Source organism: Brassica rapa, chromosome A01 (genome assembly GCF_000309985.2).
Source record: "Brassica rapa cultivar Chiifu-401-42 chromosome A01, CAAS_Brap_v3.01, whole genome shotgun sequence".
Classification (NCBI taxonomy): Eukaryota; Viridiplantae; Streptophyta; class Magnoliopsida; order Brassicales; family Brassicaceae; genus Brassica; species Brassica rapa.
In genome coordinates this window covers 281,793-299,826 of record NC_024795.2, presented here as the reverse complement: position 1 = coordinate 299,826, position 18,034 = coordinate 281,793, and the positions used below count along the sequence as shown (strand labels likewise).

General features: G+C 35.1%; 3 protein-coding genes and 1 non-coding gene across 4 annotated transcripts; 1 reads left to right on the top strand and 3 right to left on the bottom strand.

Moving 5' to 3' along the window:
• Positions 1 to 788: 788 nt before the first annotated feature.
• LOC117133388 lies at positions 789 to 8,901 on the bottom strand. Its single transcript, XM_033289457.1, has 9 exons — positions 8,455 to 8,901; positions 7,515 to 7,788; positions 7,271 to 7,385; positions 7,075 to 7,199; positions 6,844 to 6,925; positions 6,640 to 6,751; positions 6,397 to 6,560; positions 6,194 to 6,314; positions 789 to 6,129 (listed from the first exon to the last, which is right to left on the bottom strand). The coding sequence occupies exons 1-9, from the start codon at positions 8,641 to 8,643 to the stop codon at positions 5,788 to 5,790; spliced, it is 1,524 nt and encodes a 507-aa protein (XP_033145348.1). The 5' UTR covers positions 8,644 to 8,901; the 3' UTR covers positions 789 to 5,787.
• Positions 8,902 to 9,130: 229 nt separating this feature from the next.
• LOC103851344 (apoptotic chromatin condensation inducer in the nucleus) lies at positions 9,131 to 11,983 on the top strand. Its single transcript, XM_033289415.1, has 6 exons — positions 9,131 to 9,296; positions 9,435 to 9,489; positions 9,654 to 10,650; positions 10,784 to 10,966; positions 11,041 to 11,192; positions 11,305 to 11,983. Exons 3-6 carry the CDS (start codon positions 9,660 to 9,662, stop codon positions 11,689 to 11,691), a joined length of 1,713 nt encoding a protein of 570 aa, XP_033145306.1. The 5' UTR covers positions 9,131 to 9,296; positions 9,435 to 9,489; positions 9,654 to 9,659; the 3' UTR covers positions 11,692 to 11,983.
• Positions 11,984 to 15,013: 3,030 nt separating this feature from the next.
• On the bottom strand, positions 15,014 to 15,087 carry TRNAV-CAC. Its single transcript has one exon. It is a non-coding gene; the product is annotated as a tRNA-Val (tRNA).
• Positions 15,088 to 15,533: 446 nt separating this feature from the next.
• On the bottom strand, positions 15,534 to 18,034 carry LOC103851253 (alanine--glyoxylate aminotransferase 2 homolog 1, mitochondrial). Its single transcript, XM_009128120.3, has 9 exons — positions 17,678 to 18,034; positions 17,371 to 17,601; positions 17,125 to 17,295; positions 16,803 to 16,946; positions 16,536 to 16,715; positions 16,194 to 16,419; positions 15,995 to 16,108; positions 15,839 to 15,925; positions 15,534 to 15,759 (listed from the first exon to the last, which is right to left on the bottom strand). The coding sequence occupies exons 1-9, from the start codon at positions 17,909 to 17,911 to the stop codon at positions 15,716 to 15,718; spliced, it is 1,431 nt and encodes a 476-aa protein (XP_009126368.1). The 5' UTR covers positions 17,912 to 18,034; the 3' UTR covers positions 15,534 to 15,715.

Genomic DNA, 18,034 nt, shown 5'->3' with positions numbered 1-18,034 from the left:
AGAAATGTAATAAATCGAAATAGATTTTATCAGCCATTATGCATACCTTGTGACGATGCCGAGGTTCGTTTGGATAACAAAATTGCCTTTCTCATATTACGCGCATTTTTCTGTTTGACTATTAAGATCAATAGTAGTTAGGTTAAAAGAATATAGCATAATAGATACACATTTTGGTATGATTTCTTACTGTAAGAGTCGCAGTCATCACAGCCACCTGTTAAATTAAGTTTGGAAAGTTAGCTTTTTTTGATGAATTAGTTTGGTTTAAGATATAATAATATGATCAATATATACTTACAGTCGTAATATGTTGGTTTGAATGACGGTCGGTCATTTACCAGATGAACTGAAAATGTACACAGTTTAATCACTGGGATAAGACAATTTGTCTTAGGATTAGATATTTTGGGTAGTAAATATATACCTTTTGGTTTATTAAGTGATCCACGTGGTCGGCCTCGCTTCCTCTTTTGCGTGGATCCTCCTGTAGTTTTGAGAATGTCATTTTCTTGGTTAGATTAAGTAATATATTATAGTTATGATTAAAATTTAAAGTAGAAGGTAATAAAATATCTAGATAGAATTTTGAAATGTTCCAATTAAAATAAAATAAGTGTGGGTCATTAGGTGTTTTCCAATTTCAAAATATAAGTATCCTTTTAAATACAATACTAATCCAATTTCATAATGAAAACATAATAAACTTCTATATATGATACACGTTTTTTATTTATATATGTTAATATATGTACTTCTATATTCTTATGTTCCACTATCAATGTAACTATGATTTAAATAAACTAATAACGATAGTAATGGGTAGAATAAATAGCTAGGAAATGGTAATATGGTTCCCAAAATAAATCGATTTTGAAAATGGGCTTAATAGTGATGGTGGTGTTTATTTTTTTTTTTTTTTTTGGTTTGCAATAACTGTTGTATTTGTAGTATTTAAACTAAATTGATTTGGGTAGTTAATCTTTCCAGCTATAATAGAAATCATAATAGCAGGTATTTTATTAAAAATCCCGAACTAAAATAATATATAGAGGTCTTTAAAATCTATAATCTATTTATTAACATAATATATTTTGTATTCAATTATTATTTTGATGTTACAAAATATTAATATAGTTTTATTTGTATTTTATTTTCTAATAATTTAGTTTTTGTTTAATTAATTTAAAAATATCAAAAATATAATATATTTGTAAGTATTTATTTAAATATATCCAGATATGATGTGTTATTTTTATGTGAAATTTCATCCTTCCTTATTCCTTTTTTTTGCTTGATCACATCTAGACAGCGCCTTTTTTTTCCCAAATAGTCAAAGTATAGTTAATGATATATTCCATATAAATTTCTGAATAACCATATAATGAAAAGCAAAGGATAATACAATTTATAAACATACAAATAAGAATAGAAACTCAGTATTGATCCTAAACAAAAATATAGTTCATTATGAATCTAAAATTTTCATATACTCAGAACTTGAATTGTTTTTTTACAAAAGAATATAAAAAAACGAACTCAAATGAGTAAAAATGAGGAATTGGATTATAACTAAGACTAATTAGTTTATGTTAATTATATTTTATTTTAGATATCGAAAACAACAAAGTTTAATTTAAATAGCTTCAAAGTCATAAATACATCATTTTCAATTGTGTAGGAAAAGATACATGTATTTATACTTTCAGAGTAAAATTATATACGCATATTATCAGAAGTTTTGTTGAAGTTTTAATATTATCAGTAGTTTTGTAGTATTTATTTCACACTGTAGTAATAGAGTTGGTGATGTTATTTTACTTTAAGGTTTTAAGCAAGTATCTATATTCTTTTTAAAACAATTAATTAATAAATCATGAATTGCTGTAAGTCCTGAATCAAGTCTGAGATTTTAGAGTTTTGTACAAAATATAATTACGTATATAACATAAATTCTCTTATTTCAAAAGGTCGGAGTCTTATCTCGAATAAACTCAGCAAAAGAAAAAGTTCTCCAACAACTTATTTAAAATATAAACACCCCATTTTCAAAAAACGAAGAATACTTAATAATTTTTTTAAAAACGTGTAATAGTTGAAAACTTACAGTTGAATATTGTTCTAGAATATAATTTTAATATATCTAATGGTGAAACTTTAATTGTATTTAAGGAATTTGGAGTTTTGGAATATTAAATAAATTATAGGTCTTTAAAATCTAATGGAATATAATGGTCTTTAAATTCGTTTTTTTCAAATCTGTAATTAAAGTAGCTTCAATTTTTAAATATAATGAATTGTAGTAATTTTTTCAATTCATAAATCTATACAACTTTTATCTCCAAACAACCACATATGTATAGTGGACTTCTTATTCACTCTGATCATGCCTTACTGCTCACTAACTTGCATAGCTGAGCACGGATATGTATTTAATTTTGGTTCATTTATCATGTTTAGCATAGATTAACTAAGTATTGTAAAAAATTATTTGTTTTAGTTTCCGAATATAGATTCTTTCATTTAAAAAGATCAAAACCTCATCTTAGATAAATTCACGAAAATAAAGGAAAGCAATCATAAAATAAATTTTAATGAAAACAAATCTAGGTATCAAGTTCTATGAGAGAGAGAATAATAATCCGAATTATGCATGAAGGAAGGTCACTCTGTGCTGCATGTTTTTGCATAATCTCTAATTCGCCTTTTGAAATCCTTTATGTAATCAATTGATTTGTTGAAGTAGAAAACTGTTGCTGGTGATGAATGGAGTATAAGTTTGCCTGCAAATATTGGGTATTGTTTTTATGTTGATAAGAGAAATATTCATATATGTATTATTTTTTTATGTGTTAATTTGAAATATTTACCTTGGATTATTTTAGGAATTACGCTTGTGATAAGCATAACTTTAAATTTTCTATTCTTCTTGCTTTGTAGGATGCTGAAATCTGCTGCTTGCTGGTCGCACAATATGAGTTTAACAATCGTTGACCTGAGATAAAGATGTGGTATGAAAATAATAATTAATTTGTTTTTAACTATTGTGTTAGACTAACCTGTTCAGCCGTAGGCCAATCGTAGCATCAATATTGAGTTCTGGGTGATCAGGTTTTATTTTTTGTATTATGACTATCTGTCCGACGACATCTGCACATTGATTTTAAAATAAATATACATATTTATTTAACTAATGTTGGAATGACATACTTACCTGGTAAGTATGTGGGTGTATTGGCTAACCGTAATAGATTTGTGTATTTCTGAGGTGACAAACTGTGAACTGAAAACATCGGACCATCCAGTGTAACATTCAATGCGGTTGTCCTTTGGCCGATCTGAATATAGTAGGGCAGTTGGGTGAGTTTCCGTTGTCGTGAATTGTGTATGACATAAAATCCCGAGAAGTCATAACTATCTCCTTCGGTTAAGTTTTTTGAATCATTCGGCTGAATATCTCCGGTGACCCGACCTTCTAATAGTTGTCCCTGAGTGTGAAAAATATTTTGTTGGGCCGAACCAATTAAGCAAGCAGTGAGTAGTTTAAATCAAATATGGTGGATTGGAAAATATATAAGTATATGTATATATATATAGAAGTTTAAAGAAGGCTTACGTTGTGGTCGTAGCACATGAAGCCGATGGAAGTTCGAGTACTATCTGTTTGGTGTTTTTTGATGTCCCAAACATTTCTTATACATACGATGATAGGACGCATTGAAAACCCTTCTTTAAGTTGGTGGATTCTTTGAGGAATGTGTTGCATGGAAGATGTCACTAAAAGATTTACGATTTAAAAATAGTAATAAGATACAGCCAGATAGTGAAAATCTGATTTTCTTCACAGATTAATGCTACCGAAACAAACGTATAAATATAGTTACTAAAATGGTTTTTATTTTTAATATTGTAAACTTGGAGGGTTTGTTTCGGGTTTTCACCTGTAGATCTTCTTTGATGCGAGATTCTATGAGATATAAGTGGTATGTCACTCATTGTTGAGATATTTGTGTGGGGTCAAGTTTTTGTCGGAATGTGGTAAATAAAGTGGGTTTAAATATATAATTTTTTTGTCTTTTAACGTTGGTGTGAATGAGCATTTTTTCCTCAATGTTATTTTTATAAGTTACGTGTGATGGTTAGTTTATTTTCTTTCAGCTTTAATTTTATCCGAGATTTATAAGCAAACTATGAATAGTTAATATTTGTTTTAGATTAGTTATAAACTATATAAAAGGGAAAATTTACAAAAAAAAAAACAATGTATAAAAATTATTGAATAAAACGGTAAGACAACAATATTCAAAAAATATCCTGAATGAATAAATAAACAAATACCGTATATATATATATATATATATATATATATATATATATATATATATATTATTCCTGATCTAAGTTAAATACATATATAACTTTCAGTTCCGTAAATTTCCAGTTTAAAAAAACTCGAGACATATTGCTGTGAAGACTTAGAAACTAATATATATATATTTTAGTTGTGAAAAATCGAAACTAACGTTCGTCATAGTTAAATATATGGCTATAGCTGTCTAACAATTAAAGATTGTCTTTCTAAACAAAGGCACTAAGCATACAATATACTGGTTATTTTATGAAACATAATCTCTAAATGTAACGTTATGGGTAGCTCTTATATAAAAGACCAAAAAATGATATTGTGTTATTTATGCTTAATGATTAGAACGAGTATATGCTTTATATATAAATCTGTCACCTAACAATTAAATATCATTGACTATAGAATTGTTCTTTATACTCATAAGAAATAATTCCAACGTAATAAAGAACGTAAGTAATTATAAGAATGATATAGTGTTATTTAGTCTTTCAAAAACGTGTATAGAACTTAGATAGAATAAAAAATGTAACGTTATGGGTAGTTCTTATATAAAAAATTTTGAATTATAATGTTGCTTTGCAATTTCCTATGCTTAATGAGTAGAACCACCACCCAAATCAATTTGTGGTTAAACATGGTTTGAATATACATACTCTTCGTACAAACTAATTTTGACCCAAAAGATAATATACAGAGATGCTTCTAATTTTCTTTATTTGAGATACACATACAGGAGATTTGGTATTTACCTGACGCTTCAATGGGCTGGTTATTGGGGAAGCTATCCATACCGCTAAAACAGAGATCCGCACGACCAGTTTACTTCAGACGAATGCTGCTTGGAAGTGTAGAAGAAACAGATGAGGTCTTCGTCTTTGTCAACTCTTTTTCTTTCTAACGCAAGAGAATATGAATTTTGGAAGAGTTTGATTTACCTTTCCTTTTTTTCTTCCCTTTGAAAGGTTATAGTCAAAGAATATAATTACTGGTCGAATGAATTTACTACTTTCCTATTTAAATGAGATTTTGACATAAATACAGGATCATATGAAATATTCGATTTTAATAACTTTCAAAAATATAACATAGTCTAAGATTTTCCTGCGGTGTGATGCGCGTGTATGATGCTACGTAGAGTTCAAATTGTATATGGGATATGGAAATAATCAAGTTTGGCGAGATATTTTTGAGGCCAAATTAGTTGGTCTATATAAACGAATTCAAATCATGAAAACAATCGCTATGACAAAACTATATAAGAAGGATAGTTCAATCAATTGAAAGCCAAAGTCTGAAATGAAATGAAACAAAGCAAAGTCTTGATAAAAACCAAAATAGTACTTAAACTGAAGCAAACTTTCAAAAACCAACAGAATACTTGAATCTCAATGCAAAGCCTTGAGCATCATCGAACTGAATCATCATTTCTCACATCTTGCCCGTTTGACTTTCTCTGGTTCACCACTGTCAAACGTTCTCTTACTCTCTTCATCTGCAGAATCTCCACAGCTTTTTGAAGGCTCACACACGTCCCTTCCAGTCTGCACTGCTTCCATGGACGTTGCAGCAATGGCGTCTCCAAGAGAGTCTTCTGTGGGTGATGGTGTCTCTAGAGGGAGGATCTTGGTGACAGTGATAGCTCGGGTATTGCCAGAGAAGTTGTGGTCTGTAACTTTCACACAAAACTTATGGGTCTGTCCGATAATGCTGATCAGAGCATCCGGGACAGGCACTTCATGGTCAGGGCCTTTGTCTTTATTGGCCTTGCATTCAAAAACTATAGTGTCAGTTTCAATCACTTGAGAGTATAAACAGATGGATATTTACCTCAAAGTAGCTGCTGACCAACTCAGATGCGTGCCTCCCAGTCAACTGGAAACCAGCATCACCGAGCAGGACAAAAAAACCTTGTTCACTGCTGTCATAAACCGAAATCTTTGCACGGTACCTGTTACGTATAAATCAGAAGTTAATAATCTAAAACTAATATAAGAGAGAATGTAATTGATTATTGAGGACAATAAACATACTGTGCAACTCCAGCTGTGGTATCCTTCACACATCTTGGGTTAGTGCAGATCAATGAGTTTGAGCCTTTCGTAGCCTTACTGTGACACCCAGTGCATGCAATATAGTACCAAGCAGATCCTTGAACCACATCATCAATAGTAGCAGTGCACTCAAAGAAGGCAGTCTGCAAGAGTCCACAAACATTTAAAATTTAAACATATGAGCGTTTAAAATTTGCAAGTCATATTTACGTTAGAATTTACCTTTGCAGATTCCAGAGTCATGTAAGAGAATATGTCAGATATAGTCATCGTCTCCCGCTTAGTGACCACCTCTGCACTAACCTGCTTAGCAATCTCTGGGTTCGAGGAGAGCCTAACAACAAATACAAATCATATACCCAGTCAATAATTTCTATTTACGTAAATGTTTGCTCAACAAAAACTTATATAGACGTTGGTACATACCAGGCTATGTAATCAATTGTTGGTTGGACATCATAGTCCATGAAAACCCGTGTGGGAGACATAGAACTCAGTGCCAGGGTACCTGTTAAATAACAGATGAAGGATCAAAGATGATAAGAGTGTAAAGATAGCAGCCAATTTAAAAAAACAAAAGGTTTCTAGAATGTTTAATAACCTTAGAATATGACACAATAATCAATCAAACATGAAACCAAAGGGATAAATTATTACCTCCGAGCCGTTTAGTATTAACGGCTGTGACCAAAAGAACTGTGGGGGTGTTTTCATAGGACTTAAACTTCTTGCAGAAATCTGTTGCTGCCTGGTCCCAGAGGTAGAGCTTCATGACAGGTCCTCTGGAAAAAATATCTTAGGGACTTTGGAACTAAAGAGAGATAGTGTATTGAAAATATGAGAACACACTTACTCATGTGATTGCACATGAATCATAATGTGCCGAGTTGTAGCAAGCTTCGTTTCATCAATAACGGGACGCTCCGTAATACTCTGTCCATCGACCAGCTTCATGTGGCCAAGAACATCTATAGGAATAAAAAAACAAAACACGTGAACTTATTATTTAACCCAAAAAAATTCTACAATTATTTAGCAAACATGAACATAGACCAAAACAACATCAAATATAAATTTAGTAGAATTAGCATGCTTACCGTACAGATCACCTTTCAGATCACAGTTGGCCTCAAAATCCTCATACGAATGCATCCTAAAACGGTCTTCATCAAAAGGGATTGGAATGTCGTGAAGAACCGACAACTCAGAGTTCCATGCGAAGGACACGGTTGCGATATGATCAGCAACCCGATACATCGGTTTGTTCTTCGAGCCGTAAAAGTTCATGAGTTCGTAAACTGAACCTCGCTTCATATCAGGCAAGTACTTCTTGATACGTCCAGGTGGGATGAATCCTTGAATGACAGTTCCCTAGTGTCCAGAGTAATAACAAAAACACAAAAAGAAAATCAAACCTCAGATGTAAACAAAAACGATAACAAACGTCATTATTTAACAAAACGGCAAAATCAAATTATAAAATCTTATTAACAAACCCAATTAACATTAGCTTCGTCTTCAAAGTTGAAAGAAACGTCAACAGCTCAAAGTTTAATTAACTATTCTAACATAACTAATGTACCCAAGCAAGGATCTCACGGTTTAGAAACAATTTTTGTCGTCGGAAAAAATTTCAAAACACAACATGTGAAACAAACCTCCAAATCTCACAAATACAATACCAGACACTAAATAAATAAACAACCGTATAAAAGTCAAAATCACGGTTCTAGACGGATCTCACGGTTTAGAAACAACTTTTAGCGTCGAAAAAAATTTGAAAACCCAAAATGTGAAACAAACCTCCGAATCTCACAAATACAATACCAGACATTAAAAAACTAAACAACCGTATAAGAGAACGGCCAAATCTAATTTAAAAGTGAAAATCACGGTTCTAGATTTAGTAGGTTCACCTCAGAGTTTACAGAAACGGCAAAATCACGGTTCTAGATTTAATTATCTAATCTAGCATAACTAATTAGCCTTAACCCAAATCGATCTTAATGTCAAATTAAAATTAGGGAGTTCACGTACCTGCTCGTCGATGAGAAGCATCTCCAGGCCAATAAGGGTCTTCTTCACCGGGTTCTGAGCCTCCCAGAAATGGATGAGGCGAAAGCGCAGACGGGTTTCATGGGGACCTAGAGAGACATCTCTGAAGAACATCACTTTTTCCTCAGAGTCGGAAGAGGCAGGAGACTTTCCATTTCGTTTCATCGCCATAGCTAGAGATCTGATTTTTCCTAGGGTTTTGGTTTCCACGGAGAAGAAAGATCAGTCTATATAAGAGGAGGAAAAGAGGGAGGTGAAACGAAACCATAATGAAGGGGTATTGATTGATTGAAACAAATTATTGATAGAGGAGGATTGAAACAATGGAGTATACGTTCTTTCTTTTCGATCAGAGAAACCGAAGGGATAAGGGTGAGAGAGATCGTCATCTGCGTAGATCGGGTCAACAAAATGATTTTCGTCGCACCAAGAATCCCGAGTCGCAATCCCATAAAGCCCAAACCTTAATCAAAAAGCCCACGAAAATAAAATCGACTTTAGGCAACCGAAACCAGTGAGTATGACGTGTAAGAACAAATGAATATGATTGGTTGGAATAAAAAATCCGACGTGGCATCATGTATGCTCAGCTTATTTTCCTTTTAGTAGTGTTAGATTTTCTATGCAAATCGCTCTAAAATTTATCATACAACCCCCTCGAGCTTTTTTTCTTTCCCATTTATCAAATCAAAACACCCGACGAATAAGAACCCTAGAATCCATTCCATTCCTCTTTCAATTTTTCAATCGAACATTCAATTAAGGGATAGAAAGTTCCCAATGTACGCCTAGTTTGAGAATTACATTTCGTTATTTTCTCAGGTTTGTCATACTTTCTCTGCGTCTGAGCTAATAAGCAATTTGAATTCCATTTCTTCTCATTTGCGTTTTCGCTGTTAAAATTTGTCATCTTTCCTGATGGGTTTTGATCATTATCCTTCTTCTTCTACCACGCATTTAGGGCTTTTGCAATTTTCCCGGCCTTCGTTCGTTCAACAAGTTTCGACCCAATTCATTGTAAGTCATATCGAAAGTTTATCTCTTTGTTAAACAAGTTTGATTTTTTTTATCTGATTTGTTTTTGTCGGCTAATTCGGATTTAGAGAAAAGTATATCCCCTGTGCGATGCGATAGTGTCTCGAATTTTATATTTTATATTTGAATTTTTGTTTTATTCAAAGAGGAAGATGTCGTCATCACCTTTTCCAATCCTGGACAACCGCCCAATCGACAAGTGGAAGGTTACCGAGTTGAAGGAAGAGCTCAAACGACGGAGACTCACTACACAAGGCTTGAAGCTGGATTTGGTTAGGCGTCTCGATGATGCCCTTCGTGCTGAGCAACAAGAGTCTGAAAGGCTCAACGCTTCTGCTCTTGAGCCTGATGTTACTTATGTACCTGATCCAATGCAGACCACTCCTGTTCCTCTAGTTGGAGGAGCGCCATTCACCACTCCAGAACCAGTTGGGGTTAAGACAACAACAACTGAAGCATCAGCTGCGATTCAGACAGCACCACCCCCTGTGTTTTCTAAACCAGATAGTGTCCTTGATGATGTCAGAGACGTAGCTGCTCTTAATGCTCCAGTAGTTACCCAAGAGGCATCTAATGAGCAGATTATTGAGATGGAGAATAAGGAGACGTTTAGCGGGTTGGATTCTAAGGCCCAACCTACAGAGGTTTCTGCTATCCAGGTATCTGAGGTCATCCCCGTTACAGGGTTTGAGGTAAAATCTGATTGTATTTCTACTGATTGTGTGTCATCAAATAATGAAAAAATACAACTAAAGGGTAACGAAATTGCTGATAATGTCAAATTAGAACATAGTCTTAGTAAGTCCCATGAGCCATCAACAGTCATTGGCAAATCGCATCCAAAGATATCTGCCGGGGGTGGAGATGATGCAGATATGACCAAAGGATATAATAATAATAGTGTCGATGCAGGCGACTCTGAAAAGTTGAATTTAGATAGAAGTTCTGGTGATGAGTCTATGGATGATGAGCCTGAGACAAAGCAAAATGAATCGGTTACGTCTCATGAAGTGGTGGATAAGAGTGTGCAAAATGACTTGCTTCCTGATAAGGCTGATAATATGGATGGTGAGAAAGGAGAAGCCCCTGATAACAAATGCCATCCACTGGTGGCTTCTGACAAAAGAAAGCTTCCTGTTAATGGTAAGGCTTTCTCCTTTTTTCCATTTTCTTTTGCGAATCACTTTGTTTCTTGTGTTTAATCTTCTGTGTCGGCTTGTGAAGCATATCTTTAATAGCTTTTGAAGCATCTTTTAACTTCTACCTCTCATTGTAGATCAAGAAGCTGTTGGAAACAATGAGCCTGCAAAGAGGCAGCGCCGATGGAACTCTGAGAATATTAAAGTTCCTGAAGCACAAGCCGTGGAACCCACTACAACACCGAGGTCAGCTGGTCTGAAGCGTGACTTCTCCCGCTCTGTCTCTTCGGTTAGTGAGGATGGACACAAGGAACGCGTGGGTATGTAAATCATCACTCACCTCTGTATGTATTGTTTCCATCTCTTATTCATTGTGCTCAATATTTGTTGGCAGTTCCTCCATCTCCAAAGGAGCCTACCAATTTCCTCAGGATTGATCGTTTCCTTAGGCCGTTCACACTGAAAGCTGTTCAAGAGCTTTTGGGCAAAACTGGAAATGTCACTAGTTTCTGGATGGACACCATTAAGACCCACTGCTACGTATCAGTAAGACCCCTTCTTGGTTTTACAAAAATGTTGATTCCTGTTTTGTTCTTCTGATTTTTCAAGTGTCTATAGAATTTTCTCGTAACTGATAGTTGGTGTGATGTGAATGCAGTATGGTTCAGTTGAAGAAGCTGCAGCAACAAGAGAAGCAGTGTATAACCTCCAATGGCCACCTAATGGAGGCCGTCTTCTGACAGCTGAATTTGTTGGACCAGAGGAAGTGAAGGCCAAACTAGAAGCTCCTCCTCAGCCACAGACCCAGGCTCCTTCGCATCCACCTGCAACTGCTTTGCCACCACCACCGCCTTTGGCCAAAGCACCTCCAGTCAAAGAACGTCATGCCCTTCCTCCTCCTCCTCCTCTAGTCCCGGAGGAACAAGAGGCTCCCATAGTCACTCTTGATGATCTTTTCAAGAAGACAAAAGCAATCCCCAGGATATATTACTTGCCCTTGTCAGATGAGCAAGTTGCGGCTAAACTTGCAGCTAATAACAAGTGATCTTGTTGCTTCTTGGCGATTTCATGCCATTATGTTCGTTGCAGGCTCTTAGGAATTTAGCTTAGTTGCGGACAAAAGTTGAGAGGACTTGTTGAGTTTGGTTTGGTATTGCTAATGGTAGAACGCAGGGGAAGACTCCTTTATGTTTTTTTTACTATACTTTGGTACCTTTTGATGAACGAACAAAGTTGGTTGTGCTGGATGGACCTCTCTGCTCTGTATTCCTTCTTTTTTTCTTCTTTTTATGGAGCTTTGAACAATTGTTGGTTTAAAATAATTACTGACAGACCAATATTATCGCAAGTAAAATTATTATGTCACTAGATCATTTTGGTTTAGCGTAACTAAATCTTACATACAACAACCTTTAATACACGACAAGGGAACAACACCCAAGCAACTGACAGAGAATATCTTTCTTCCCACGTAAACTATAAACACGACCAAGATATGTTTTAGACTCATTCCACATACATACATACATGTTACATACACATACAAAGGACAAATTACATGTGTGAACCAGTCCAATAATTTCCTTCCTTACCTTAGGTTTTACTCTTACGATTTGATGATGCTTGTTGATTATAAGACGAGCGAGAAGGGAAGATTTTGTTAGAATTCCTACCGGTGGTGGTGAAAGAGGCCTCGACGGAGAGACTTTGATCCTTTTCTTCTCTCTCCTTTTCTTTCTTTGTAATCTTCTCCTTGAGCTGCTTCTGCATAAGATGTACGGGTGCGTAACTTGCTCCGATGGATGACATCTCTTGTTTACTGTTTATCAACGATGTAAATATATTGTAATAAAGAAGGCTATGTAGTTGAGAGTTTCCAAGTGATGTCGAGTCTGTTGAAGAGTGTCTTATTTATAGAGGTTTCTATGACTTCATTTACCCCTTAATTATATATTTTTTGTTTCTCTTTTAGCTTTTGTATTTTTTTTTTTGCTGTTGGGTCTATAGTTTTCATGATGTTGCATGTAACAATTTCATAAAGTGTATATCGAACTTACCTCCATTAGATCGATGGCCTGACTTCCAAATTTGGTTTGGCACCACAAGTTGATTTCCTATTTTATTTTAAAATTTTCTTCTCACCTCTTTCAATCCCAAAAACAGATGCATGTTCTTTTTAATAAAGAGAAAAGCTTTTGTTACAAAAAAAAGAGCTTTTTTTTGCTGGTAAATAAAGTAATACACTACAACAAAACAAAATTAATAAAATTGTAGATTATCTACAGAACGTAAAATACTGTGAAAAGTTAAATATATAACACAAGATCAAAAAAGCAATTTCAAAACTAGTTATGCGAAATCAGAATCAGTAGTCATCATATCTAGTGCTTGTATTGATTGAGGTTATTAGTGTTTGATTTACTCTACATAGATCATAATCATTAAGAGTTAACCGCTGCAAAATAAACAAAGAAAAAAACCTACGAGTCAATGATAACTTATTTTATTCGTGAGTGAGACTATGCATCAACTTTTTTTTGCAAATTATTATAGTCGCTTGATGTCTTAACCCATCGTGATTAAATGGTTTAATTTAAACTAAGGCAAGTGGATTCTCCCACAAATTAGCATATTCTACTTACTAACTACTAATCATTCATTCATTAAAAATAATTAATTAGAAGGGAGGTTTCATCTAATATGTGGTTTCGCTTTAAGGACGGCTCTTATATCAATGACATAGGTTAAAAGTTATGGTCCATAATATTTATCTTCGCCATATTTAATAACAATATTATTAATCTTTTCATGGTTCATGTAATCTGAATAATTCATGGACCAAAACTATATAAATCAGTATGTGCTATAACTTTTGTTATCAATTCAACTATACCAAAGATCGTGGTATACACTATACATTACAAAGCCCCATGTGTTTAGAAATTGTTAGAACAAAATATAAGAGCTTTTTGTTATTTTTAAGAAAGTAAAATTCCACATAAAATAATAATAAGCTGGACTCCGACTAGTCGGCCACTAATCTCCAATTCCAACCTATGTTTTGACTTATCAGATTATTTACTCGTTAATAAATCATATGCTTTGACAGTTTGACTAATAGCTTAATTATAAAATAGTGAAGCATCAGTGGGAACTTAATTACGTACAACGTTTTTTTTGTTTGAACTGAACTTATATTTACAACGTTACTTTTTTGTAACTTTACATACAACGGTACTTCTTATATATTTACAGAAGAGGATTTGTAACCTTGATATACAACGTTAATTAATTCTTACCCACGGAATATATACTATGGATCGATAAGTCGCAAATTTGCATGATGTGTATATGATTCACAAACACATAAATACAGATACAGCATGGTGATGGTGATAATATATTAAAATACTCCATATGCTAGTGCTGCATGCTAGTACCGATTAAGGGGGTGTCAGTTATGTTTTTTTTATGAGAAATTAATATACCTAGCACCAACTGCTTGCAATTAGCACAGGCTATATTGTAAAGAAAAATTAAAGCTGAGATGCTTTAAGGAAGGCACACCCACCTCTATAAACCAGCATATTATTTTAGGTTTTCACAATCCATTTCGGGTTTCCATAATTCATTCTACTTCTACATGTGGTATATATGTTGTTGATCACCACTTGACCGACTTCGTTTAAGGTTAATTAATTAGTTTTAAATAAACGGGCTATACTTGCATTTAGTGGACTGACTTTAGTTATTAGTTGTAATATTTATGCATGTTTGGTAATGGACAATACTTGCCACTCCACTCTCGAAATCATCAAAACTAATTAATTCACTCATTAATATGTACTAGCAATGTTGTTATTGTTTGCTATGCTTGGAACTAAGAATATAAAGGAAAGGTGAGTTCTATAATTAATGTTAATCTACTCTCTCATAATTCATCATGAACCGTTTATGTGTATATGCTTTATTCCATAGCCATAGCCATAGCCATAGCCATAGCCATAGCCATAGCCATAGCCAAAGGCTTAGTTATATTGCGTCCAGATTTTGACTTCAAATATCATATGTTTCATCAGTATCATGATCATTCGAATTAAAATTGTGTTAGTTCATAGTTGCATCGTTATCATTAAATAAACATATTATAATTAGTTTAGAGCCAATAACAAGAGATTAAGGGCCAACTGTCTCATGCTTCTTCCTAAAGGCCACTCATAATAATTGACTAATTACACTCTTCTTTTTCTATTCTTGGCTTCTCAGCCCATATTCTTTAATTAAATGTTCATTATAGATAATGGAACGAGCAATTAAAAGCTACAAGGCCTTTACTTATATCTTACAATAAAAAGATTAGAAAAATTTGTCTGAGCCCGGGTTCGAACCGGGGACCTCTAGTGTGTGAGACTAGCGTGATAACCGACTACACCACCCAGACTTTGATGCTTGTAAATTGTCGTCGAATGGATATTACCGTAATAGAATACGATAGACGATGTGTTCCTAGTTCGTAAGTTAAAGACTTTGTCCAGTCGCACTGCATATAACATTTGTGAACTGGAAAATATCAGGAACAGCCTTGGATAAAGGCGTGTTGACTCTGGCAAGTGTCTTGGTGCACACGGCATCCTCCTCTTCCTCCATTGCATTTTTTTTTCTCCTCCTCTTCTTCCATTACATTCTTTCTCTCCTCCTCTTCCTTTTTATATAGCTTCACCACGATTGTTGAGATCTTGGTAATGCTCTTGATCGTGGGATGGTTCAGTTACAAGAAATGAAAGACGTGTTATGGTTCTGCGATTATGTTTTGAGACGTGACTTTTCGCATAATCAATCAAGGTGAGAAACTCTTTTTGTTATTGAAAAAATTAACTATACAAAGAATGGCTAAAAATGCTTGGATGATGTTTTATTTATTCTCGAATGAAAGGAAGAGAGGGTTATTACAAAAGGAACAAGGAAAAGAGAGAGAGAGAGAGAGTTGGATTGGATCATTAAACAATGAAACATTAAAACAGAACACATAAGGTTAAACTCTCATTCGCTTTCTTTCTTGGCGTCCTTCTTCACAACCTGGAGATGGAATAGTCCAATGCATCTACCAAGAAATCTGTGGATACAAAAGACATTTCGTTACATTGTACATCTCGTTTGTAACCAAGAAAAACAAAAAGATATGATGAATGTACCTGCATCGTCTTTGGTGAAACACATTGGTGGCTTTATCCTGAAAACATTCCCATGAAGTCCTCCTTTTCCAACGAGAATGCCCATTTCTTCATAAGAGAGAAGAAAGAGTAAGATCTAAGTTATAATCGACGCATTGGCTTTTAATGTTTGTTTACCTCTAAGTTGCTCAAACAAGACAGCTGTTTCCGCCTTGGCTGGTGTCTTGTCCTTCCTGTCAGACACAAGCTCTATCCCAACCATTAATCCTCTTCCTCTCACATCTCCAATGACTGAAACCAAACAGATGCGGTTTAAGTTAAAAAGAAACAGAGCAATGATCTTATAACAATGATCAAAGATTGTTTGTTTACTTACTATCATGTCTTTTCTGCAGATCTTTCAAACGTTGAATAAGGTGCGAACCAACTTCAGCGCAGTGTGTTTGGCGTCTCTCCTTATCAATAACCTTTAGAACAGCATGCCCACCAGCTGAACACACCGGGTTTCCACCAAAAGTGTTGAACTGAATCTTTGTAGCTAAAACGCTAGCGATTTCTGGTGTAGTCACCACAGCTCCTAATGGCAATCCATTTCCAATTCCCTGTGAAACAGAATCGGCACCAATTCTTAGCAAGCTCAACAGGTTTGTTAAGGTAAACAACAGTAAATGTAGTTGATGAATAGAGAACATAGTAAAGGACTTATTTTTTGACAAACCTTTGCCATTGTGACTATGTCTGGAACTACATCTTGAGTCTGGAAACCCCAGTAATGACTTCCTGTCCGGCCAAATCCAGTTTGGACTTCATCGGCGATGCATACACCACCAGCTTTGCGTACAATGTCATAAACCGACTTTAAGTAGCCAGGAGCCAATTCTACAGCTCCTCCCACCCCCTGAAGTTGAAATGATGCTCAAGAGAGACGTAAAAAAAAGAAAATTGTTCTAAACAGATGGTTCTTTTAGACAAAAAAAAAAAGAACCTGGATGGTCTCAGCAATGAATCCAGCTACTTTTCCAGAAGTACCGTAGTCGATATGGTCTTGGACATCTTTAGCATACATAGAACCATCAGAACCAAATACTCCTCGGTATGGATCTGGATTTACGACGTGATGGATTTCCCCCTGCATGAAAAAAGAAGTTACAAACACACTAAAATACAAAAAATTATATTTTATTCTCATGAGTCTAAAACGTGGGTGGTAAAGGTTTAACGACTTGGCTTCGCAGTTGATAAAACTATATGGTCACTCAAGTGCATATGAACTATTAAAAGGAATCAATTTGATAATGGGGACAAACCTGTGGTAACGGGTACTTCCATGTGTTAAGAGCAGTTAGTCCAATAGTGTTAGAACTTCCACCATGATAAGCATTCCTCAAAGAAATCATCTCAAGGCTACCAGTGTAAAGCCTAGCCATCATCATCGCTAGCTCATTAGCTTCCGAGCCAGAATTTACAAAATACACAACCTGCATCCAAAAATCAAGAAGCTTGTTGATTTTCTCAACTCACTACAATCATTGTTCTGTTAAATCCTCAAGTACCTTAAGGTTTCCAGGCATCTTAGCAGCTAAAGCTTCAGCGAAATCACCTATAGCGTGATGCAGGTAGATGGTGGTGGCGTGCTGAAGAAGCTTGCTCTGTTCGTTAATAGCGTTGAGAATGTCGGGATGGCAGTGACCGCACGAGACAGTGACTATTCCAGCAAAGGCATCAAGGTATCGCCTACCGGTTTCATCAAACAAGTACTGCATCTTCCCTTCCACGATGTTAAGCTGCACAAACAATTGATCATAACAAGATGCAAAGATTTGAATCGAGAGAGAGAGAGTCATAAATCAAACAACGTACAGGCTTTTGGTAGAAATGGAAAAGAGAAGGTCCGAGAAACTTCTTCCGTTTCTCGAAAACTTCTTCGGCGGAGGGACCATTATACGGCCGCGGCTCGTAGCCGAAGGGCGGGATCTGCGGCGGAGACGAGGAGGTGGAGAAATCAGAGCGGAGGAAGGAGACGGCAGGGCGATGACGATGATGGATCAAGGAAGAAGCTCTGTGGAAGAAGACTCTCTTCAGCAATTGCCTCATCCTTCTCTCTACGGATCAATTAGAGAGCGATAATGACAAGTTAAAGTGTTAACACCGAGTGATTATTAATGTTTTCGGAAATGATGACGTGTCAGATATGATTCTCTGAATTATAGAGATTTA